The 23665-nt window shown below is 42.0% G+C and overlaps 1 protein-coding gene across 1 annotated transcript in view; it reads left to right on the top strand.

The window, feature by feature from the left end:
* The window catches only part of CLNK (cytokine dependent hematopoietic cell linker), a 119414-nt gene that overhangs the window by 46563 nt on the left and 49186 nt on the right, over positions 1-23665 (top strand). Inside the window, exons 7-8 of the mRNA XM_063723764.1 lie at positions 3786-3831; positions 23579-23604. Coding sequence (XP_063579834.1) covers positions 3786-3831; positions 23579-23604 — 72 coding nt within the window. The remainder of the gene's footprint in view (positions 1-3785; positions 3832-23578; positions 23605-23665) is intronic.

Below are 23665 nucleotides of genomic sequence, written 5' to 3'. Positions count from 1 at the left end.
GTGTTTCCAGCACATAGGCTGAGGTGGGAAGATTATTTGAGCCTGGAAGGTCAAGGCTGCGGTGAGCTGAGATAGCAACACTGCACTTCAGCCTGGGCAACAGAGTGAGACCCTGTCTCAAAAAAAAAAAAAAAAAAAAGAAAAAGAAAAGAAATGAATCTTCAATAAGATCCAAGAAATGCATCTTTGTGCTTCCAGCCTGAAGCACAAAGCAATCAGTCCATAGAGGACATCTCTATAAGGTCAGGTGCTATTTTAGCCCCGACACCTACCATGGTGCCTTTGTAAGAGGTTCTCCATAGATATTGGTTAAATGAACGAAAAATAACAAACTTTCAATCATTTGAACTCAAGCTTTAAAAATAAATACCTGTTTAGTAGGAAAAGAGACCGAGTCTTTCCCCAGTTCAACTTCTGTTCACAAAGAAGACTTTCTCGGTCTAGCCTTCAAAATTCTTCTATTTTCCTGCTACTATTTGCTGCTATCATCAAGATCTGCATCTAGTGCAGTCCCCCAGGGATTGTCTGAGAGGGAGGAGAGCATTTCAGGACACTCATCACCAGAGCATAAAGCGAGGCCAGGGAACGAGAATTCCAGAGAGATTGGACCAGTGGCTGAAGACACAGTTCTGGTCTGGTTATAAAGAAGTAGAGAATGCTGAACTAAAAAAGTTGAGCTGAACTTTCCCTGTAAACGACTGGCAATCCCTTTTCACATAGGTAAGCCTTCATGAATACAACTTTTATTTTACAAAGAATAATTCTCATTTGATTTTTTTAAAAACAACTATGCCAGGATTTAAGCCTTTATTCTTACACTTTTATTGCTTCATACCATCTTTGTAGCTTCCTGTTAAAAACAAGTTTCTTCCTTTGGCTAGATCACTTTGCAGGTGAAACTACAATCTCAGCACATTAAGTCAAATGAAATCATGTGAGGAAAAAGGACAGGGCAAGGTGAGCAAAATTTCAGAGGGGAGTTGTCTCATAAATTCAACAAGTGTTTGGCCTCAATTCAGATAAGGAGGGAGTTTTAGCCAGGTGCAGTAGTTCATGCCTGTAATCCCAACATTTTGGGAGGCCGAGGCGGGTGAATTGCTTGAGCCCAGGAGCTCAATAGCAGCCTGAGTAACATAGTAACATCTCATCTCTAAAAAACAATGAAAAAAAAATTGGCTGGGCATGGTGGAGCATGCCTGTAATCCCAGCTACTCTGGGGGCTGAGGTGGAAGGATCACCTGAGCCTGGGAGGTTGAGGCTGCAATGAGCTGTGATCGTGCCACTTCACTCTAGCCTGGGTGACAGAACAAGACCTTGTCTCAGAAAAAAAAAAGAGGCGGGGGAGGAGTTTCACTTTTGTAATCAATGTTGTAAAAATCAAGTATTTATGGCAAGCAGATTATCTTTTTTGTGAAAATCTCATTCCTAGGAGTTGATTCTTACTAGTTCTGCACATTTATGTTGAGATTAAACTATCTGTGAAATGGATCTCCAGCCAGGTGTGATGGCTCACACTTGTAGTCCCCACGTTTTGGGAGGCCAAGCCAGGTGGATTGCTTGAGCCCAGGAGTTCAAGACCAGCCTGAGTAACATGGTGAAACTCCATCTCTACAAAAAGTACAAAAATTAGCTAGGCATGGTGACGCACGCCTGTAGTCCCAGCTACTTGGGAGGCTGAAGTGGGAGGATTACTTGAGCCCGGGAGGTCAAGGTTGCAGTGAGCTGAAATCATGCCACTGCATTCCAGCCTGGGTGACAGAGTGAACTCCAGCCTGAGCAACAGAGTGAGAGCCTGTCTCAAAGAAAATAAAAAGAAAGAAAAAAAGAAATGGATCTTCAATAATTTTTACAAAGGCCAGTTCTTGTCTAGACCCCTTAGGTGGGTCTTGACAACTGTCTTGCCCTAAACCACTGCCCATCCTTCTATTTATTGAGCATGTACTGTGTACCAAGCTCTGTGCTTAGCAATGGGGGTAGAAAGGTGAGCCAATGCCCACAGTCTAAGGGAGGAGGCAGTGACCCAGATGGGCAGTTTCCATGTTCTAGGAAGTGGTCAGATGGAGGTGAGCACAGGGTGCAAATGCTCGCAGACCTGCATCTCCGAGCGTAGCCAGTGCCATCGGAGGGGTCTGATGAAGGAAGCCATATGATGCAGTCTTCCACAACTGGCACATGTTTCATTGTGATCAGTGGTTCTCTGTGGAAAGTTTTTGCCCCCCAAGGGACTTTTGACAAAATCTGGTGACATTTTTGGTTGTCACAACTGAGTTCTACTGACATCTAGTAGGTAGAAGACAGAGATGTTATTAAGTATCCTACAACGCACAAGAATTTTCCAACCCCAAATCTCAATTCTCAGTAGTACCCAAACTGAAAAATCTGTTACAATGAACCTGTGAATCCAAGCTGGTATTTCTCTTTGTTCCCTCATAATCTAGCATTGCCACAGACACATTAGTAGGTACTAGTAAATATTTATTTGACAGAAGTTGGGAATTGCCCCAGGGGAGGGACAAGAAATATTCTTGGGCCGGGGAATACTGTACTAATACTGCTGCTTGGGACTGCTTGGAGTCCCATCCTAAGACCCTGAGATTGCAAATCCCACCTAAGATGGAGACAATGGGAACCTCTCCTGCCTCCATGACCAGGCTAGCAATGCAGTGTGGGGCATGAGCATTGAGAGAGACTCCTTCTGTGGGGCAGGCACACAGGGAAGATTAAAAGATGAGCGTGCACAAGAACATTGAAAAAATCCTCCAGCACCCCAGTCCCCACAAGATAACCCTGGAGAAATTGGAAGCTGATGGTGTAATGAAGAAGTCAATAGCCACGACAAAAAAAAATAATCCAACCAACACTCAACCCCTAATTAGATATAACCAAAAGAAGAAGGGCCACGCCCTTTCCAGGCATAAATACTGTGGTTCAATATTCCACAGAGGATAAGAGGTAACGGGGGTTTCAATGAGCCCCTGACCCACCGTGCCCAACTCAACCTGGTGCCAATAAAGACTAATACTAAGACCCTTATATTAACCTAGGCTTAAAGGTTTTCAAAGACGTAGGGAGCCCTTCATGATCTTCATCTTCTTCACCCTTATGTCTTCCAGTTGTGTACCCCTTAATAGTTCACTAATGTCTTTAATAATATTAATAGTGATACATGTATTCAGTGTGGTTAGCGACACCTGTGTTCTCGGCACAGTGCTTGTGTTCCGTGTTATCCTCCCATCTTCAAAAGGTATCAGTGCTTTTGTTACCTCCATTTCACAGATGAGGAAACTGAGCCTCAGGAAACTGAGGCTAAGTAATTTGCCATGTTCTCACAGTCAGCACGAGCTGGAGGTGGAATCCTAACCCAGGCCTTCCCACGAGGCCATACCCTGACCTGCCTGCCTCATTGCTTTCATGTACCTGATCGCATAGATGGATCTTCATGTTAACTCAGGGACATGAATGATGAGCATTTTTCCTATGATAAAGATGAAAAATCTGAAGTTCATAATATACTCAATGCCTTTTCCAAAGCCAGCAATAGAGGCAGGATTGGTTCTCAACCCCATGTGTTTTTATACCAAACACCACTCAAGCCACCGCACCATTCATTGGCAGAGGTGCATGTATTTATACATGTTTGTTGACAGCTAACCATACATTGGAAACCAGAGAGCCCAGGGACTTATGGCTTTATCCTTGGGAACCTAACCACAGAGAGTGTCAAGACGTCAGATGGTGTCATAGTCACAACTGAAGAGATAATGGTGCCTCATTGTCTTGTACAGGTGGACAAACCCATTTCCAAGGACATCAGAAGCCAAAACATTAAAGGTAAAGTCATGTCAATCAAAGTTTAAAATGTAAGTATGAAAACATCTATTTTGCTTCTAAGATCCTCTCGCATTGTTGTTTGTGGTCATGGGTGATCTTACACAAGGTGATCTATTGAATTACACTTCAGGAAATAACTAATTTTAGAGTCTCACACACTTTATGCCTATTTATTGCCTTACCTTATTGATGAAGAAATTGATTGTAAAAATTCATATTCTTTGTTGTGCAATTTTGGAAATGAATTATTTTGAAACATATGGATTGCATTAAATATATAATCATGTTATCTCTCTAAGCATACCCCCGGAAAAGCCACAAGATAGAAATCTAATTTTAAAATTAATATGAAAACAGATTTTAAGGCTTTAGGCAAAACAACTCAATTTGAAGACAAAAATACAGGTACGAGCCTAAAAGCAAATAATCAATTTCAGTAGTGCTGGAAGCATAAATGGAAGATAAGCCCAAGACATTTAATGGTATTGTATCCATTATAGCTTCTCTCATCATTTTCCCCCGTGCCCCTATCTCCTCTTACAATGCTTGATTGGAAAAGATGACAATGCCAAGATTCACTTTGCCCGATAATTGAAACATATCAAATTCACCTTTCATGTGTCTAATGCTATTGTCTATAATGTATTAGTAGCGCCATCTTTGCTTTAATGGGAAAGTGTACCAGTTAGAGTCCCAGCAGGCAATAAACAGCACACTCAAATTAGGATAATTTAAGGAAATTTATGGCAAAGGAACTACTTACCAGGTGAGTGTGGTATAGGGGGAAGAACAAAGAATGGCGCAAGAACCATGGCTGACAGCAGCGGGGCTGGCCCTACCCCTAGGTGCAGAGGGATGAGGGGACAGTTACAGAAAACCACAAGGAGCACACCACCTGGAGAGGAGCAGTGATCACTGGTCCCGGGACACCACCAGCCCAGGCAGACTTCTTGGGGAGGGGACCAAGGGAGTAAACGCCCCATCTCTCTCTCCAACCTCCCTGTGACCTCCTGTTGGGGCTTCCCAATGGCTAAACCTAACTAGAAACGAGAGGATAAGGTAGTCCCTGTGTGTCCCTACTGGTCAGTGTCCCCAGGCGGAGAGCAGGGTAGAGCAGGGTAGAGCAGGGTGAAGCTGGAGGGAGGTTCTGGAGGGCAAATAGAAGACACTCACAGCAGTAAGTGCCAGTGCAGTGAAAAGGGATGGAGAGTAGCCAAAACCTAAGGCACACTCCCTGGCTGTGTGAACTTAAGTAAGACCCCTAACCTGAGTTCTCCATTTATTTATTATTTATTTATTTATTTATTTATTTGTTTTGAGACGGAGTCTCGCTCTGTTGCCCAGGCTGGAGTGCAGTGGTGCAATCTTGGCTCACTGCAACCTCTGCCTCCCTGGCTCAAGCAATTCTCCTGCCTCAGCTTCCTGAGTAGCTGGGATTACAGATGCATTCCACCATGCCCGGCTAATTTTTGTACTTTTAGTAGAGAGGGGGTTTCACCATGTTGGTCAGGCTGGTCATGAACTCCTGACCTCGTGATCTGCCCACCTCGGCCTCCCAAAGTGCTGGGATTAACAGCTGTGAGCCACCACACGTGGCCCTTCTCCTTTTCTTTAACCAGCACATTAATTCACCACCTGGTGAATTACGTAGAGAAAGTATTTTCACTCCTCTTAACAGAGAAAGGGATGGAAGCATAGAGGGATCACAGACCAGACCACAATCATCTGTTACAAAAATGGCCTCAGTCATAATAATATGCTTTGTAGGCATTCATGAAGAAATGAGTCCTGGAGAGAAATCAGATGAGAAATGAACTTCATAATTGCCATCTTATTTATAGTTCACTATGGGCATCCACCCTCACTTCTTCGGCTGCAGAAATTTCTTCGACCATTATTCCACATATCAATATGTCTGTTTACCTCTCTGTCTGTATGTTTATCTACCCTTTGCCTCAGTTCACAAAGATATTAGTTAATAAAACCTTGAACAATAAAATAGAAGAAAATCTACATAGATGACATAATTAAAATAAAGATAAAATGTAAGATCCTCAGGTACACATCACTAAATTCTATAATTAAACTGTTATTTTGCCTCTGAGCTACCTGGTAATCTAAGCAAAAAGGGAATCAAGCTTCCTTATGTGGTATGAATTTCCCATTACAAGAAACAAACCAGTTCCTCAGAGACAGCAAGAAAAACACCTCTTTTAGGATTTAGTGCTCTGTTTTATACAGAATGTTGGCTGATATATGCGTCCCATGACTACAAAAATATGAGCGCTTTGTAAAGCAGACTCCAGTGTAAACTGAGGCCACAGCTGCAAAGAGGACTTCAGTGAAAGCAAGGCTCAGAAAGGTCGAGGCTTTTGGGGGTGCAGCAGGTTGTATAGAAGACTTCTTCAATAAGAGTTATTTTCTTTACATCATCCTCTCCCACATTTCCATAATTGATGGTTCCCCATTACCATCCAGAGCTCTAAGGTACCATATCTAGAACGAGGCTGGAAGGGGGGAAATTAATATGAATGTCCCCCATTTTAGGATCAGGCATCTTGCTGAAAAATGCTTGGATGATTTATGTGTTTATTACAAAATTCTGTATTTTTGATGCAAACACATTCTCAGATAATTTATTCACTCTCACAAAAATGCCATAGAAAAAAACATATCGGTTGGTTCAGTAATGGCAGAATTTTATGGTGATATTTTTCATCAAGTTGAGCAGTTATAGATTTATGTTAATGTACATTTTATGTTATTTTTCTTGCAATCATATTCTGACATTATCTGTAAACTGTCAGATTTCAAGAACTTATCTTCCCTAAAGCTTGACTTTTTGTTTTTCATTCCTAAAAATAGGTAAAAGTTTATTTGGAGGCAAAGTATTTACAATACAAGTTGTGTGTGATGAACCACTAGCATTAACCATAGATCTAGAAGAAATAATCTTATTTTCAGATAGGGATAGCTATAATTTTCAAATACAGTGTGGCTTATTTTTCTAGAGAAACCAAAGCTGAGAATAAAGGAAGCTAAATTGCATTTTCTCTTTGCCATAGATGTGAACCAAGCACAAACTCTAAGCCAATTTCCTTTGAGGTGACAAGCATACCATATACAAGAATGAATTTATAAAGAAATACAATAAGCCTCCAAGAAAAGAAAAAAAAAAAAGAGAATTATGCATAGGCTAGTGAACATGTATATCCAGAAACACAAGCTGATTGAAAAGAAGCAAAGTGGAATTCCACAAAATACCATCAAAAGACCTTTATACTAGTTTGCTTTTAGATGATTTAGATGCTGAAGAAATTAGAATCAGAAATGAGTTTAATCTGGGTCAATTCCCTCATTTTACATAAGGAAGTTTAGCAAGGGAAGTTGCTTGCTCAAGGCCATCAGCAAGTAGTCACAAGACCAGAGCCAAGGTTTATTCCACTATGGTAATGTTGCCAGGGTTTTATGTGTTTGCTAGTGTGTAAAATGTATTCTCCCTCTCATTCCGTAACGAACATCCTATTCATCCAGACAATACAAAGCCCAGTGCCAGAGTGAATTGATAGATGATACTGCTCCCTAGTGGCAGAACTTGGCAACACACGACATTGCAATAACGATGAGATTGGTACCTTCTATCCTTTGCAGAAAAAACACGCCTGAGGTTGCAGAATTGATCAGAAATAAATGTAATATTATTCCCCTACCATTTTAGATGTAAATGTGTTTCAGCCACAACCCATGGCTCAAAAGCAACAGAGTCATTGATATAATGCTCACTCAAAGTTAACGTTATTAACTGCATGAAATCACTCATTAATTGAACTACAGAACAGTATTTTTTCTCACTACCAAATAAGAAAAATAATAGGCCTCAGAGAAAAGGAAAGGAATATGTAACTTTGATGTAACAAATTTATTTTCTGATACAGAAATATGAAGTAGCCAGAAATAAGAGACTGAAAAACAAGGTATTTAATAAAGGAAGCTCCAGAAAATTTTTATCCCCCAAATAATAATTCCCTAATGAAGTTTCAGTTCCCCATAGAATTGCAATGTACAAGAACTGCCTTTTACATAAGCAAAGTACGGCCTTCCCCATGAAAACATTTCAAAATGACTTGAAATACACGCATAATGAAAAGCACTTTTTCTTTTCCTTGTAATGTTGGGGTGTTCACTGGAATCAACCATCCCAGTATGCTCTGGATGGAGGGGTTCTTCAGAAGCATGACATTCTGAATTAAAAACAGAGACATCTGGGGTAAACTGGGACAAGCAGCCTCTATACCTGCATGTCTTACGTGCAAGCCAGCAGAATGGAAGTGCTATTTTGTTTATTTGATCAAAAGTTTTAAAATAGCAGAATCTCCACAATCCAGCCCCTCCTTGTAACTGAGGCACAGTATCCTTCACAGATAATTGAGTGGCCCAAGAGCCTCACCACCTTCCCAGGAAGCACACCCTACCTTTAAGCAGCCCCAGCTCTTTACTTTCAGCTCAATATAAGGAACAGCAATGTCTTCCTACAACTTCCTCCCATTGGTCCTTGTTCTAAGTAAGATGCAATGAATGAAGCTCTAGGTACCTCAAAGTACAGTTATCTGAAACTAATTGTGTGAGATGTTGAGAATCATATTAAATAAAATGGAAGGCCAAGTGCGGTGGCTCATGCCTGTAATCCCAGCATTTCGGGAGGCCGAGGCAGGCGGATCACCTGAGGTTAGGAGTTTGAGACCAGCCTGGCCAACATGGTGACACCCTGTCTCTACTAAAAATACAAAAAATTAGCTGGGCGTAATGGTGTGCACATGTAGTCCCAGCTACACGGGAGGCTGCAGCAGGAGAATTGCTTGAGCCTGGGAGGTGGAGGTTGCAGCGAGCCAAGATTGCGCCACTGCACTCCAGCCTGGGTGACAGAGCAAGACTCCGTATCAGAAAAAAATAAAATAAAATAAAATAAATAAATAAATGGGAAACTCTGGATGCACTAACCTTGAGAAACACTGAGTTAAACAAAAATAAACAGATCTCTTTACTACCCAAGTTTTTAGAGCATTGTGGATCTCCAAGAGGGTGATATGGCAAGGAGCATTTGTAACTTAAGTGTCCATGGGACCTGCTTTTTCTGGGATCACATTCTTTGGCCCATGCTCCTTAGAAAACATTTTAGAAAAGCCTAGATTGACTCATATATTAGTTTCAGTTCTAGGTTCACAGTACATTTCCTATTCTGAGTAGTTTCTCGGGTGTTATAAATGATCCATTGTTTGGGGTGGATATTCCTTAATCTATGAAAGCCACATCTACAGGCAGCTTGTGAACGTAAATGCTTCCACCCCTGCACGCTCCCCACTCCTCTTCCTGCCAGTCCCTGGGGGAGGGATGAACAGTGATAAGCTTGTCCTGTCTCTTTTCTGCTCAGTTTTTCTAATTTCATATCCTACATCACAATGTGAAGAAAAGGCCATTAATAATAAAAATGAAATTGGTATAGTAAAAGCTGCTTGTATGGAAAGGATAGAGAAGATTATAATGCGGGATGAAAATGGGCACACATGTAACTGCCCGAGGGGTTCTTCCTGCCCACTGCATAAAGAGAGACCAGGGCACTGCCGTAGAGAAAGAGTTTAATAGACACGAGGCTGGCCACGCCACGTGGGAGATGTTCATACTCAAATCATCTCATTCAAAGCTCAGAGGTTAGCGGTTTTCAAAGGTGAAGGGGGTGGGTCGCCCCTCCACACCTGTGGGTGTTTCTCGTTGGGTGGAATGACAGACTTGGAAAAGAAAAAGACACAGAGACAAAGTATAGAGAAAGAAATAAGGGGACCCAGGGGACCAGCGTTCAGCACATGGAGGATCCCACTGGCTTCTGAGTTCCCTTAGTATTTATTGATTATTTGTCGGTGTTTTTCAGAGAGGGGGATGTGTCATGGTCACAAGACGATAGTGGGGAGAGGGTCAGCAGACAAACACATGAACAAAGGTCTTTGCATCATAGACAAGGTAAAGAATCAAGTGCTGTGCTTTAGATATGCATAGACATAAACATCTCAATGCTTTATTAAGCAGTATTGCTGTCCGTATGTCTCACCTCTAGCCCTAAGGCGGTTTTTCCCTATCTCAGTAGATGGAACGTACAATCGGGTTTTATACCGAGACATTCCATTGCCCAGGGACGGGCAGGAGACAGATGCCTTCCTCTTGTCTCAACTGCAAGAGGCATGCCTTCCTCTTATACTAATCCTCCTCAGCACAGACCCTTTACAGGTGTCGGGCTGGGGGACGGTCAGGTCTTTCCCTTCCCACGAGGCCATATTTCAGACTATCACATGAGAAGAAACCTTGGACAATACCTGGCTTTCCTAGGCAGAGGTCCCTGCAGCCTTGCGCAGTTTTTGTGTCCCTGGGTACTTGAGATTAGGGAGTGGTGATGACTCTTAAGGAGCATGCTGCCTTCAAGCATTTGTTTAACAAAGCACATCTTGCACAACCCTTAATCCATTTAACCCTGAGTTTGACACAGCACATGTTTTAGAGAGCACGGGCTTGGGGGTAAGGTCACAGATTAACAGCATCTCAAGGCAGAAGAATTTTTCTTAGTACAAAATGGAGTCTCTTATGTCTACTTCTTTCTATACAGACATATTAACAATCTGATCTCTCTTGCTTTTCCCCACAAAAGGCAGTTTGGGGGAAGGGAAGGGAGGGCAGGTAACAGGTGCTTGCTGCTGATTGGTTGGGGTGGAGATGAAATTATAGGGGTTGGAAGCTGTCTTCCAGCAGATGAATTACTTCTGGGTGGGGCCACAGGAAAGGGGTTGGCGGTAAGGTGGAGGCATTTGGTTTAGGTGGAACCATGGATGTCAGACATGCATGCAAAAAACTGGGAAAGATATCTCCAAAGGCCAATCTACAATAGTGGTGTTATCTGCAGGAATAACTGGGGAAGTTGCATGTCTTATAACTTCAGGAATAATGGCTGACAATCGTTTATGTCTGCACCTTAGCTGGACTCAGGCTGTTCTTGTCCCCCCAGCCTGATGGCTTCCCATTAGCTTTACAAAAGTGGTTGAGTTTTGGGCAAGTCCTATTATCATTTAAAGTATAGCCTGAATGTCTTCCAAAGGTAGCTTTGCCCAATAGCCCAGGAGTAATTAAGGGAAAGACAAGATGGGGAGTGAGTTAGCTTAGCTTACTATCAATATTATAATTCTCGGCTGGGCGTGGTGGCTCACACCTGTAATCCTAGCACTTTGGGAGGCTGAGGCGGGTGGATCACGAGGTCAGGAGATCGAGACCATCCTGGCTAACACAGTGAAACCCCATCTCTACTAAAAAATAAAAAAGTACAAAAAATTAGCCTGGCGTGCTGACGTGCACCTGTATTCCCAGCTACTTGGGAGGCTGAGGCAGGAGAATTGCTTGAACCTGGGAGGTGGAGGTTGCAGTGAGCCGACATCGTGCCATTGCACTCCAGCTTGGGCGACAGAGTGAGACTCAGCCTCAAAAAAAAAAAACTATAATTCTCTCACTGATATAATATTTGCAAAGGCAGTTTCACACAGAGGAGGAAATATACCTTATTTCATCATAATTCAACCAATAATATTTAGTACCTCTTATATGCTCAACACTAGGGCTGGCTATTTAGTTGTTCAATAAGCCGTAAGCCCCATAATAAGCACTCTTGTTTCTATGTCTATTTCACCAGCCAGACAATGAGTTCCCAAAAGGGAGGGAGCACATCTTATTTACTGACACTTGCAGCACTGCCCAATTGCTGCTGTGATCCTAGGCCACTTTGTTTAAAATGACCTCGTGCCTGGGCACTAAGCTGGCACTGAGTCACATGACACCTTAGACCTGGACGAGCCTGCAATCTGGTGAGTCTAAGTATTGTGGGAACTCAAAACAGTGCATACTTAATTCTGCCTTGGAGGAAAAAGTGCGTCTCCCAGGAAGACTTCCTAGGACATTTGACTGAGGTGTGAGATAGTGTCCTCAGGGGAAGTGATTTGTGATATTCACAAGCAGCTAAGGCCCTCTGCAATGTTCATGCCTGTAATCCCAGTGTGAGCTACCATGCCATGCTAAGGTGGCTGGATCACCTGAGCTCAGGAGTTCAAGACCAGCCTGAGCAACAAAGCAAAACCCCATCTCTACAAAAAATACAAAAATTAGCTGGGCACGTTGGCACATACCTGTAGTCCCAGATACTTGGGAGGCTGAGGCAAGAGAATAGCTTGAGCCTGGGAAGCAGAGGATGCAGTGAGCTGAGATCGCACCACTGCACTCCAGCCTGGGTGACAGAGTGAGACCCTGTCTCAAAAAAACAAATTACAAAATAAAAGCAGCTAGAAGGTGGTTGTATGAATTGAATGCTGGACTTGATGACAAGTAGCCCTGAGTTCACATCCCAGCTTTGCTGCTTCCCAAATATGAGACTTACAACAAGTAACTTCACCTCTCTAAATTTAGGTTTCTACATGTATAAAATGGAGAAAATAGCACCTATATCCTACAGTATTTGATGTCCTTAAAGGTGAAAATCAACAAAAACCTATGGCACAGTTCTTGACATGTGGTAGACAGTCAGCAAAGGCATGTTGAACTGCGCTAGCAACGCCCCAAATTTTTCCTCCCTCCTTTACCCTCTATCCTTCTCCTGGCACTGGAAAGTTTTCCAGATTCTCTCTCTGAAGGCAGAAACCATCTCATGCTCTATGTAGTTTTTTTCTTTAGCATATAGAGTACATCATTTAGATGAATGTATAAAAATAAGCTACATGTCTCAATCACAGAGACCATGGTTTATGAAACATTGTTTTCCTGACAGCAAACACATAGCACCAGATGGGGCACATGGTGGATGTGAAGTGGCCTCCTTGTCTGGGCTGACAACTGAGGTTTATTTTCTCATGGCGTCTCATGGCCACGGAGATCAAGGATGCAGACACACAAAGAGTGAGGTTAAGAGCAGAAACTGTATAGGCAAAAGAAAGAGAATAACTCTCTGGTATGGAGAGGAGCCCTGGAAAAAATGGGTTGCTGATCCACAGTGAAGTAGGGGGTTTTATAGATGAGCTAGTGGGGAGGCAGTGTCTGATCTACATAGGGCATGAAAAACCAGTTAGGATCAGATGTGTCACCTACATAGGGTACACATCTCTGGCAGCCCCCACCTCAGTCTTATTATGTAGTTGGGTTCCCTGCCTGAGCTTTTCCATGCTGCCCATTTCTTTCTTACTGTACACGTGCTAACAAAAAAGGGAAGACAAAGATTCTATGGCAGACATGCCTGGCCCCAAGGTAGCCTTTTTTATTGGTATAGCTGCAGGCCTCCCGCCACAACCCCTGCCCAGCCCGACCACCACACCCCCTGCAAGCTTCCAACTTCCTTATCTATGTTTGCAGCTCGATCTTTCAGGCTGCTCCTTGTTAGAAAAGAAATGCTTTCTTGGGCTGCTTTTTTTAGAAGGGAAGTTCTGCTGGGGACTCTTTTGCCCTCACTATCCGCCTAAATAATTTCTTTCTATTTCCTGTATCAGATGCATAGCAAATATTTGTCAAATTAAATCTGCAATTTAGCCCATTTTAATAGTTCATTGGATAAGCATTACCTCTTAGTATGGTGTCCTAGAAGCACCTGGAGATGAGCCTATGGCCTCAGTCACACATTCCCATTAGGTGGGGGCCTGTAGAGAGGCAAGTCAAGAAGCCTAGGTGGCTTCTGGCCCCATCTGTCCCTTTCTGAGTTTAGGCATATCACATTCCTTCACTGGGCCTTAATATCCCATCCGTAGAAACACAGTAGAACTCAGTGGTCCAGCATTTTGTTAATTCATGGATATGATTCATACATACAAATCCAACCACCCCACTGCCCACATCATCCCCTCCTCTCCCTTCCTCCATTCCCTGAGACACCCAGGTCAGGGGAAAAGATATCTCCCAGGCTTGTTTTGGAAAAATGTTTCTATCCCACGTCTCTCACTAACCCCAGCATGAAAGCAGTTGAAGTACATGTTCCTCAGAAAATGCACTTTCCGACCTTCTTTGAGGAGCTTTTAGAGCAGGCAGGTTTCTCCCACATCCTTGGCTTTGCCTAACTTAATCCCTTCCCATTGCAACCTAAACAATGGTTTCAACAATGTATTGCTGTGATTAATTTCTGAAAGTTTCAGCAGACTTGGAGAGGTTTCTCAAACTGGCCTTGCCAAATATACATTATTAGCCACTTGGAGCAAAAGTTGCTTCTTTGGACTCTTCCATAATCATTAGAACACCATATCCTAACGGTTTGCTTTCATAAATCATAAAGCTCTTAGACACAATAAATTTTTTGATTGAGACCAAGTTTATCCAATTTTTCCCAAGTCTGCATCTCTAATTACAGAACATTACACTTATGTTTTATTTCTGAAAGTGTTGATTTGCATGATTGTATTTCATAGTTAAAGGGTATTACAGGTGGGGGTGGTGGCCCATGCCTGTAACCTCAGCACTTTTGGAGGCTGAGGCCAGTGGATCACTTGATCCCAGGAGTTCGAGACAACTCAGGAGCCTGGGCAACATGGTAAAACCCCATCTCTACTAAAAAAAAAAAATTCAAAAAAATCAGCCGGGCATGGTGGTACACACCTGTAATCCCAGCTACTTGGGAGACTGAGGCAGGAAAATCACTGGAACCAAGGAGGCAGAGGTTGCAGTGAGCCAAGACCACACCACTGCACTCCAGCGTGGGCAACAGAGCAAGACTTGGTCTCGGAAAAAGTCGGGGGGGTGGTATTGCATATATTTACCACAAATTGAACAGTAGCTAAGTGAAAAACAAATACAGAAGTCCTCCTTATCCTCAGTTTCACTTTCCACAGTTTCAGTTACCAGTGGTCAACCAAGGTCTGAAAATATCAAGTGGAAAATTCCAGAAATACATAATTCATAAATGTTACTTCACACGCTGTTTCTGAGCGGCACGATGAAATCCTGAGCAGTCTCACTCAAATCATTTGTTTATCCAGTGTTTCTGTTGCACTGTGTCCATTATCCACCTGTTAATTGCTTAGCAGTCATCTCGTCCATCAGATTCACTGCGTGGAATCGCAGTGCTTGGGTTCAAGTCACCCTTATTTTACCTAATAATGGTCCCAAAGTGCAAGAGTAGTGATGCTGACAGTTCTGATTGCCAAAGAGAAGATGTAAAGTGATTCCTTTAAGTGAAAATGTGGAAGTTCGCAACTTGAAAAGGAAAGAAAAAATATTGTATGCTGAGGTTACTGGGATCTACAATAAAAATGAATCTTCTATCCGTGAAATTGGGAAGAAGGAAAAAAAAGTGTGCTTGTTTTGCTGTCACATATTACCTTTATCATAGGTCTGTGTATTTAGGAAAAGCATAGGATATATAGGGTTTATTATTATCCTCAGTTTCAGACATCCATCGTGAGTCTTGGAACACTTTGCTTTAGGATAAGTGGGGGGCTACTGTAACTTAAGTGTACATTCACGTAATATATATATATGTGTGTATATATATATATATATATATATATATATATATTTTTTTTTTTGAGACAGTCTCGCTGTGTCGCCCAGGCTGGAGTGCAGTGGCGCGATCTTGGCTCACTGAAAACTCCGCCTCCCGGGTTCACGCCATTCTCCTGCCTCAGCCTCCCGAGTAGCTCGGACTACAGGCTCCCGCCACCACGCCCGGCTAATTTTTTTGTATTTTTTAGTAAAGACAGGGTTTCACTGTGTTAGCCAGGATGGTCTCAATCTCCTGACCTTGTGATCCGTCCGCCTCGGCCTCCCAAAGTTCTGGGATTACAGGCGTTAGCCACCGCGCCTGGCCTATGTAATGTATTTTTAATAATGGCTGTATGTAAAGCCAGTTCACAGAATTTCTGAAAGTTTAACAACCATCCATTGCAAGCTGGCACCAGCCACTCCAAAGAACAATCTTTTAACTCTTTTTCCTTCTCCAAGAGGCCTTACTTTAACCCTCCCAGAACACGGTGATATTGACAATGTCTTCATGGTTTCACCAAAATAAGTTGTGGTGGAAACAGTCAAACCAAGGTCCATCGGATTCTGCAACCATGCTATGCGCACCTCAGTACATTACCTCCCCAAAAGCAGTAACTTTGTGAGATCTGTCCTGAGACTACAAAGCAAACGAGTCTCTGGGTAAATGGTGCTAATTACACCTTATGGCCACCAGGTGGCGAGCATGCCGGGCTTCTCCAAGAGAAAACTGGAGATGGGAAAGACTTTGAACAACTATTTGGGTCCTCTTGTTTGACAGATAGAGAACTTTTCCTAGCATTTTAGAATATTTGTGTACTTCATTAGGAGGGTAAATTCCCATTTTCCCTCAAATTTTTCATACTATAATAATAGTAGTAACTGCAGCTGTGCATAAAGAACCACGCCTTGAAGTGCATCAATTCATTTATTACACACATTAATTTCCATGAAGTATAAATAAGCACTCCTTACTTCTCCAGATGGGGAAATTCATTCACTCCTCAATCCATTTGTTTATTTCATAAACACTCATTAAGCACGTGCCATGATCCTGCCCATAGTATGAACAGGATCAAGATTCAATCTTAACAAATTCAGTTCCAAAGCTCACCCTCCTTTAAATATCACAAATCCTTGAGTTATTATTGCTTTATTAAATAAGGCCCCCAAATTCTAAGAAGCTTGCTGGAATTTATCTGAATTACCATCAAAGCTGTATAATGGTAGACAAGTTACTTTGCTTGTTCAATCCAGTTTTTTTCACTTGCAAAGTTCCTTAAGTTCACCTGGACCTCTTACTTTGAAGGATTTTGGTTAGCTAAGCAATGATTAAATGAAGCTCATGGTATCAGCACTTGCCAGTCTGCATATTTGATGTGGCTGAAAACCCCATGGATTTTTGTAACTATTGCTGATATTATCCTACACAAAAATCTTAAAAGGGAGGGAGGAATATGAAGTGAGGCTAGAAAAAATAATCCTACATTATAATGAAGACACAGGACACATGGATAGTGGATCATAAAGATTCACCCTGAGTAACACAAAAGACCCTGAGTGGCCAAGGCAATCTTGAGTAAAAGGAACAAGGCTGGAGCCATCACACTTCCTGATTTCAAATTACATGACACTGCTGTCGTGGTCAGTGCTACACCAAACATGCACACAAGTAGGGCAGAGTGCGGATCCCAGAAATAAATGCATGCATTGATTAAAGTAACTTTTGATGAAGGCATCAAGAATACACAATGGAGACAAGATGGTCTCTTCAAATAGTGAAGACTAGATATTAATGTGCAGAAGAACAGGGTAGGACCCTGGTCTCACATCATGCAAGGAAATCAACTTGGGGTGGATTAAATCAACTTGGGGTATACCCAAAACTACAGAACTCCTAGAAGAAAACATAGGGAAAAGATCCTTGGCATTGGGTCTTGCCAATGACTTTTTGGGTATGAGACCAAAAGGACAGGAAACAAAAGCAAAAATAAACAAGTGGGGCTACATCAAACTAAAAAGCTTCTGCACAGCAAAGGAAAGAATCAACAGAGTAGAAAGGCAAACTATGAAATGGGAGAAAATATTTTCAAACTATATACCTGATAAGGGTTAATGTTCAATATAGACAAGGAACTGATACAATTGAAGAGCTAAAAAATGAATGACCTTATTGGAAGATGGCCAAAGGATCTGGGTGGACATTTCTCCAGGGAGGAAATACAGGTAGCCAACACATATATAGGAAGTGGTTCTCAGCATCACTGGTCATCACGGAAATGCAACTCAGAGCCACAGTGAAATATCACCTCACACCTCTTAGGATGGCTATTACTTTAAAAACACACAAACAAAACAAAAGATGGAAAGGGTTGGCAAGAATATGGAGAAAAGGGATCCCTTGCACACAGCTGGTGAGAATGCAAATTGGTACAGCCATTATTGAAAACAGAATGGAGGTTCCTCTAAAAAATTAAAAATAGACATACCTTATGGTTCATGAATCCCACTTCTGAGTATATATCCAAAGAATTGAAAACAGGAACTTGAAGAGCTCTCAGCACTCTGTTCATGGCAGCATTATTCACAGTAGCCAAGATATGGAAATAGCATAAGGGTCCACAGACAGATGAATGGATCAAGAAATTGTGGTATATACATAAAATGGGGTATTTTTCAGCCTTAAGGGGAAGGAAATTTTTCCATTTCTGACGATATTGATGGACTTGGAGGGCATTATGTTGGGCCAAAACAAGTCAGACACAGAAAGATGATGCTGTAGAATCTCACTTACATGTGGAATCTAACACAGTCAAACTCATAGAAGCAAAGAGCAGAATGGTGGCTGCCAGGAGAAAGGAGGAGGGAGACATAGGAAGGTGATGCTTAAAGGGGACAAAGTTTCAGTTATGGTGCACAAATAAATTCTGGACACCCACTCTACAACATAGTGCCTACAGCTGATGACACTATACCGTGTACTTAAAGTTTGCTAAGAGGATAGATATTATGCTAATTGTTCTTACCAAAAAATAAAAATAAAACAAAGTAACAATAACAAAAAGGGCAGGAGTCAACTTTGGTAAGTGACAGATATGTTTATGGCCTTGATGGTGGTGATGGTTTCATAGATATGTACTTATCCCCAAATTCAATCTTGATGTGTACAGTAAATATGTAAAGCTCTTCTATGTCAGTGATATCTTAATGAAGGGGTTTAAAAAAGATTCACCATAGTTAAGGCAATGCTTTTGCCCCATTGTACAAGACCCCATGTGATCTGGGCACTCTCCCACCTCTGCCATCACCTCTCTGGGCTTACCTCCTCCTCGTGCTCATCCCATCTGCTATAATTCAAGTGTGCCCTCCAAATGTCATGTTGAAACTATATCCCCAATGTGGCAGTATTGACAGGTGAGGCATAAAGGAGTAATTGGATCATGAGTGCTCTGCCCTCATGGATGAATTAGTCCATTAATGGATTAATGGGTTAATGGGTTAATAGATGAATGGATTGTTATGGAAGGGGAACTGGTGGCTTTATAAGAAGAGACATCTGAGCCAGCATACTCAGCCCCCTTACCATATGATCCCCTGCACTGCCTCAGGACTCTGTGGTAAGTCCCCTTCAGCAAGAAGTTTCTCACCAGATGCATCCCCTAAACCTTGGTTTTCTTAGCCTCCACAACTGAAATAAATAAATTCCTTTTGCATATAAATCATCACCTAGTTTCCATTATTCTGTCTTAAGCAACAAAAAAACAGACTAAGACAGAAAATTGGTGTCAAGAAGTGGAGTGTTGCTGATAATGAATACAGGAAAATGTGGAAAGCATCTTTGGAACTGAGTAATGGGCAGAAGTAGAAGAATTTGTAGGAGCAGGATAGAAAATGTTTAAATTCTGGTGAAAGCTTAGAAGGCAAGAAGACTAAGTAAAGTTTGGAACTTCTTAGTGATTATATAGGTGGTTGTGACAAGAATGCTGACAGAAATATAGACAGCAAAGGCCATTCTGATGAGGTTTGAGGTAGAACTGAGGAGCAAGTTATTGAAAACCGGAATAAAGACCATTCTTGTTATAAATTGGCAAAGAACTTGAATGAATTGTTTCTATGCCTGAGGGTTTTGAGGAAGGCCAAACTTGAGAGTGATAAACTAGGATATCTAGCAGAAGAAAATTCTAAGCAAAATATAGAAGGAGCTGCAGGGTTATTTTGGCAACTTACATTGATATTTCAGAGCACAGAAATAATTTACAGAATTTTTAATTAAAAGAAGTAAAGTGGATAAATTTGGAAAACTCAGCCTGGCCACGTAGAGAAAAAGTCTTCAGAGGAGAAAACCAAGGGTATATCCCAGTCACCATTTGCTAAAAAGATTAACAGGGATAGAAGTGGGCTAGATGCTATCCCTCAAGACGATGGAGGAAGGACCCCAAAGGTGTTTCACAGATCTTGAGGCTGCCCTCTTATCACAGGCCCAGAGTTCTAGGATGGAAGAAAGGTTTCAGGGGATAGGACTGGGGTGCTGTCTACCAGCTCACTGCCCACAGCTACCCTGGGACTCTGCTTCCTACACTGCAGCACAGCACTTCATGGCTGCCCGGCTCAAGCAACCCCAGTTGAGGCCCTTATACTAAAGCTCTGCAAGGTACAAGTTTTAAACCTTGGCAGTATCTGTGTGGTGCTAATTCTGCAGGCTTGCAGAAAGCAAGAGCTGTGGAGGCTCAGCAACCTCCATCCAGATTTCAGAAGATGTCGTCAAAGGCCTGAGGACCCAATCAGAGACTTGTCACGGGGATGGAGACATGCAAAGAGCCCCCACTAAAGCTATACAAAGCAGATATGTGGTGTTGGAGCTAATGGAGTCCCTACCAGGGCAATACCTAATGGAGCCATAGGAGCAAGGCCACTGCAGAGAATCCCCACTACAGTAATGGGAGTAAGCCTGCCACCAAGACCCTTGAGCTGTAGAGCTACTGGTGTGCAATGCCAACCTGGGAAAGCTGGGTGGACTAAGCACAACCAAGCTACAGGGGTGGGGTGTCCCAAGGCCTTGGAGGCCCTAACTCTTTTCTCCAGTGTGCACAGAATGCCAGACATGGTATCAAAAAAAAATTATTCTGGAATCTTAGGACCCAAATTCTTCTTTCTTGGGTTTCAGTCTTGGGTGGGGCCTGTTATCCCTTTCTTCTTGCCTCTTTCTCCCTTTTGTAATAGGAATGTGTACCTTATGCTTGCCCCACAGTTGCATCTTGGAAGTAGATAACTTGTTTTGATTTCACAGGCTTACAGATGAGACTCTGAACTTTGGACTTTTGAGTTGGTACTGGAATGAGTTAAGACTTTGGGGCTACAAGGAGGAATGAATGTATTTGTACGCGAGGACATGCATTTTGGTGAACCAGGGGTGGAATGCTTGTTTGAATGTCCCCTCCAAAACTCATGCTGAAACTTCATCCCCAGTGTGGCAGTATTGAGAGGTGAGACCTTTAAGAGGTGATTGTATGATGAGGACTCTGTCCTCATAAATAGATCAATCCATTCACAGATTAATGAATTAATGGGTTATTGTATTGAGTTCTGATGGAAGGAAAACCAGTGACTTTATGAGGACAGGAAGAGGGACCTGAGCTAGCACATTAGCACAGTCAGCCTCCTTGCCACGTGATGTCCTGCACCGTCTTAGTACACCTCAGAGTCACCACCAGCAAGAAGGCTCTCACCACATGCACCCCTTTGTTCTTGGACTTACTTAATTTCAAGAAAATCACCTAATTTCAAATATTCTGTTTTAAGCAACAGAAAAATAAACTGACGCCACCTGAGGACCTTTGCCCTTGCTGCTTCCTCTGTCAGGAATCTCTTCCCCAAGATATGCACAGGACATGCTCCCTCACTGCCCTCAGGCCTCTGATTTCATCCCCTAACCACAGATGCCTCCTCAGACCAGCCTAAAACACAGTAGCCCCAGCTCCTACTCTCCGCACCCTGCTGTCCTCCAATCTGCTTTATTTTCTGCATAGCGCTTGTCATCACCCATGAATGTTTATTTATATTTTTGTTTATGTATCTCCTAACTCCTGCCACTGGAATGTAAGTTTCATGGGAATAGCAACTTTATTTGTTGGTATTATATCCCCCAACACCTACATCAATACATATATTAAAAATGAATCCATGCCTGACACATACTATGTGCTCAATAATAAATCAATAAAATAAAAGAAGATAGATGTCCTATTCTAAAGTCACAACCCCTGAAGCAAACTGGATAGATATCTTGAAAACCATAAATGGAATTTTCCTATTAAATTACAGGAACTCAGTCTCTTTATTGAATTCTTTTTCCAGTGAATTGAATTGATCCCCAATAGATAGAGCGAAAAAAAGACCTCTTGGAAAGCCAACATCTAGTTTTGCGGGGAAAGTCATCAACCCAGGCAGCAAGATGGTCCGCCAGGGAGCTCTGGAGGTGAAGCCAATAAACAATAAGATGAAAGGAAATTAATTTTATGTTTTCTAATTTTGTGCCTTAAGCAAGCATCATGTGGTCTAAGCTTTTTTGTGATTTCCTTGCAATAGGCAAAGATCTAATGTTAACTAGATTGCTGCTGTTGTTGAAGTAGATCCTGGGTCATATTTTATGTTTTCACAATGCCGAGGACATCAATTATTTCTGTGTGCAATCAGTGTTTGGAATTCCTATAAAGAAGTGAATCCTACCTATTTCAAAAGTGTTTTTCAAAAATGAAAACAGAAAGGAAGAATGGTAATTTTATTCTTATTCTTTGAAGTGATTGTTTTATACATAGAAGAGCCATTAAAATTATACAGACCAGTTTGTGCTATGTTGCATTTTGTTGTGTTGTGTTGTGCCAGTTGGACCTTTCACCAAGAGGAATCTAAAGAGGAGGTGCAGTGGAGAGCAGGCTGAAGTTAAGCCCTTAATGACATGGGGTGGAGAACCAGTAACCAGTCCACCTGCGCCCAGGCACCACGGGACTTCCAGGGGACAGTGCAGGGAGCTCTTCAGCACATGGTTAAAAATCACTGATTTAGTCCAACCTCCTTGTCTCACAAATGAGCAAAGAAAAGGAGGCTCAGTGTGAAGCCACCCAGCCAGTGTTCAGTGGAGGTTTAAGTCTCCTGTAACAAGAAATAGACGTTTTCTCCCTGATTCCCCGACAGCCATATAAAATAGCATTTATTACACCATACCCATTTTTAGAGATAATCAAACATTGCTTTTCCAAGGAGCCTTCTTCTGACAACCCAGAGTAACTTAAGTCTCCCACATATTCATTTAATACTCTGTCCTTCTCTACTTGAAATCCTTATCAGATTGTTCATGGTGCCTTCAATGCTGGTCTACCCACTAAGGTATAAACCCTATGGCAACAGAGTCAGTGCCAACAATCTTCACAGTCACATCCCCAGAGCCAGAAGCTTGGCCTGTGAACACCCCAGCTAGGAGCACCTTGACAGGAAGGATCGAATTGTATTTGTCTTTTTTCCCCAGTGCCTGGTACTGTGTTTAGCTCAGAGTAGAAGCTCAATAATTACATGAGTTGAATTATGGAAATAAAACTACCTAGAGTTCAGACAAATCTGTTCCAGGCTCTACTTGGGATTTCTCTAAGGTTAATTATCCTTGAGAAATTATCCCACCTAGTTTGTCCTTAGTTCTTTTTTCATCCATAAAATAAAGAAGTTGGATTCTGGGGGTCTTCAGAAATTATTCTATTTTGAAAAATCTGTGATGCTATTTTCCTGTGCTTGGAAATACCCGATGAAGGTGGTAGGCAGGAAATTGAATTGTATATGTACACACACACACACACACACACACGTATACACATGCACATTAAGCGTAAACGGGAATCAGTGGTTTCAAAGGGACCTTAAGAGTCACACGATGTGCAATGAAATCTTTATTCTACCATTTGCTTGCCGGGTGAGTGTAGGTGAGATATTTAACTTCCCCATGTGTCAGTTTCTTCATTAACAGAACAAGGGTGAGGATTTAATAAGACCACGTAACTAAAGTGTTTAGCATTATTCTGGGTGTCTCATACGATCTCAACAAATATTAACTGACATTATCACCAATATTATTACAAATAAAAATGATTTTCATGTAAGCGTGTATAAAATCAATGCTTGATGACATTTTCCATAAATTCACTGGTATTCATTCCCTCTTATGTTTTAGGAGACACATCCGTAAGAAAGAACAAGGTAAGAGAAATCATTAAAATGCATTTGTTATTCATTATTTACTTTGGAAGCATAGAGATAC

Source organism: Pongo abelii, chromosome 3 (assembly GCF_028885655.2).
Source record: "Pongo abelii isolate AG06213 chromosome 3, NHGRI_mPonAbe1-v2.0_pri, whole genome shotgun sequence".
NCBI lineage: Eukaryota > Metazoa > Chordata > Mammalia > Primates > Hominidae > Pongo > Pongo abelii.
Note: the sequence above shows the minus strand (reverse complement) of the source record. Positions and strands in the feature narration are given on the sequence as shown.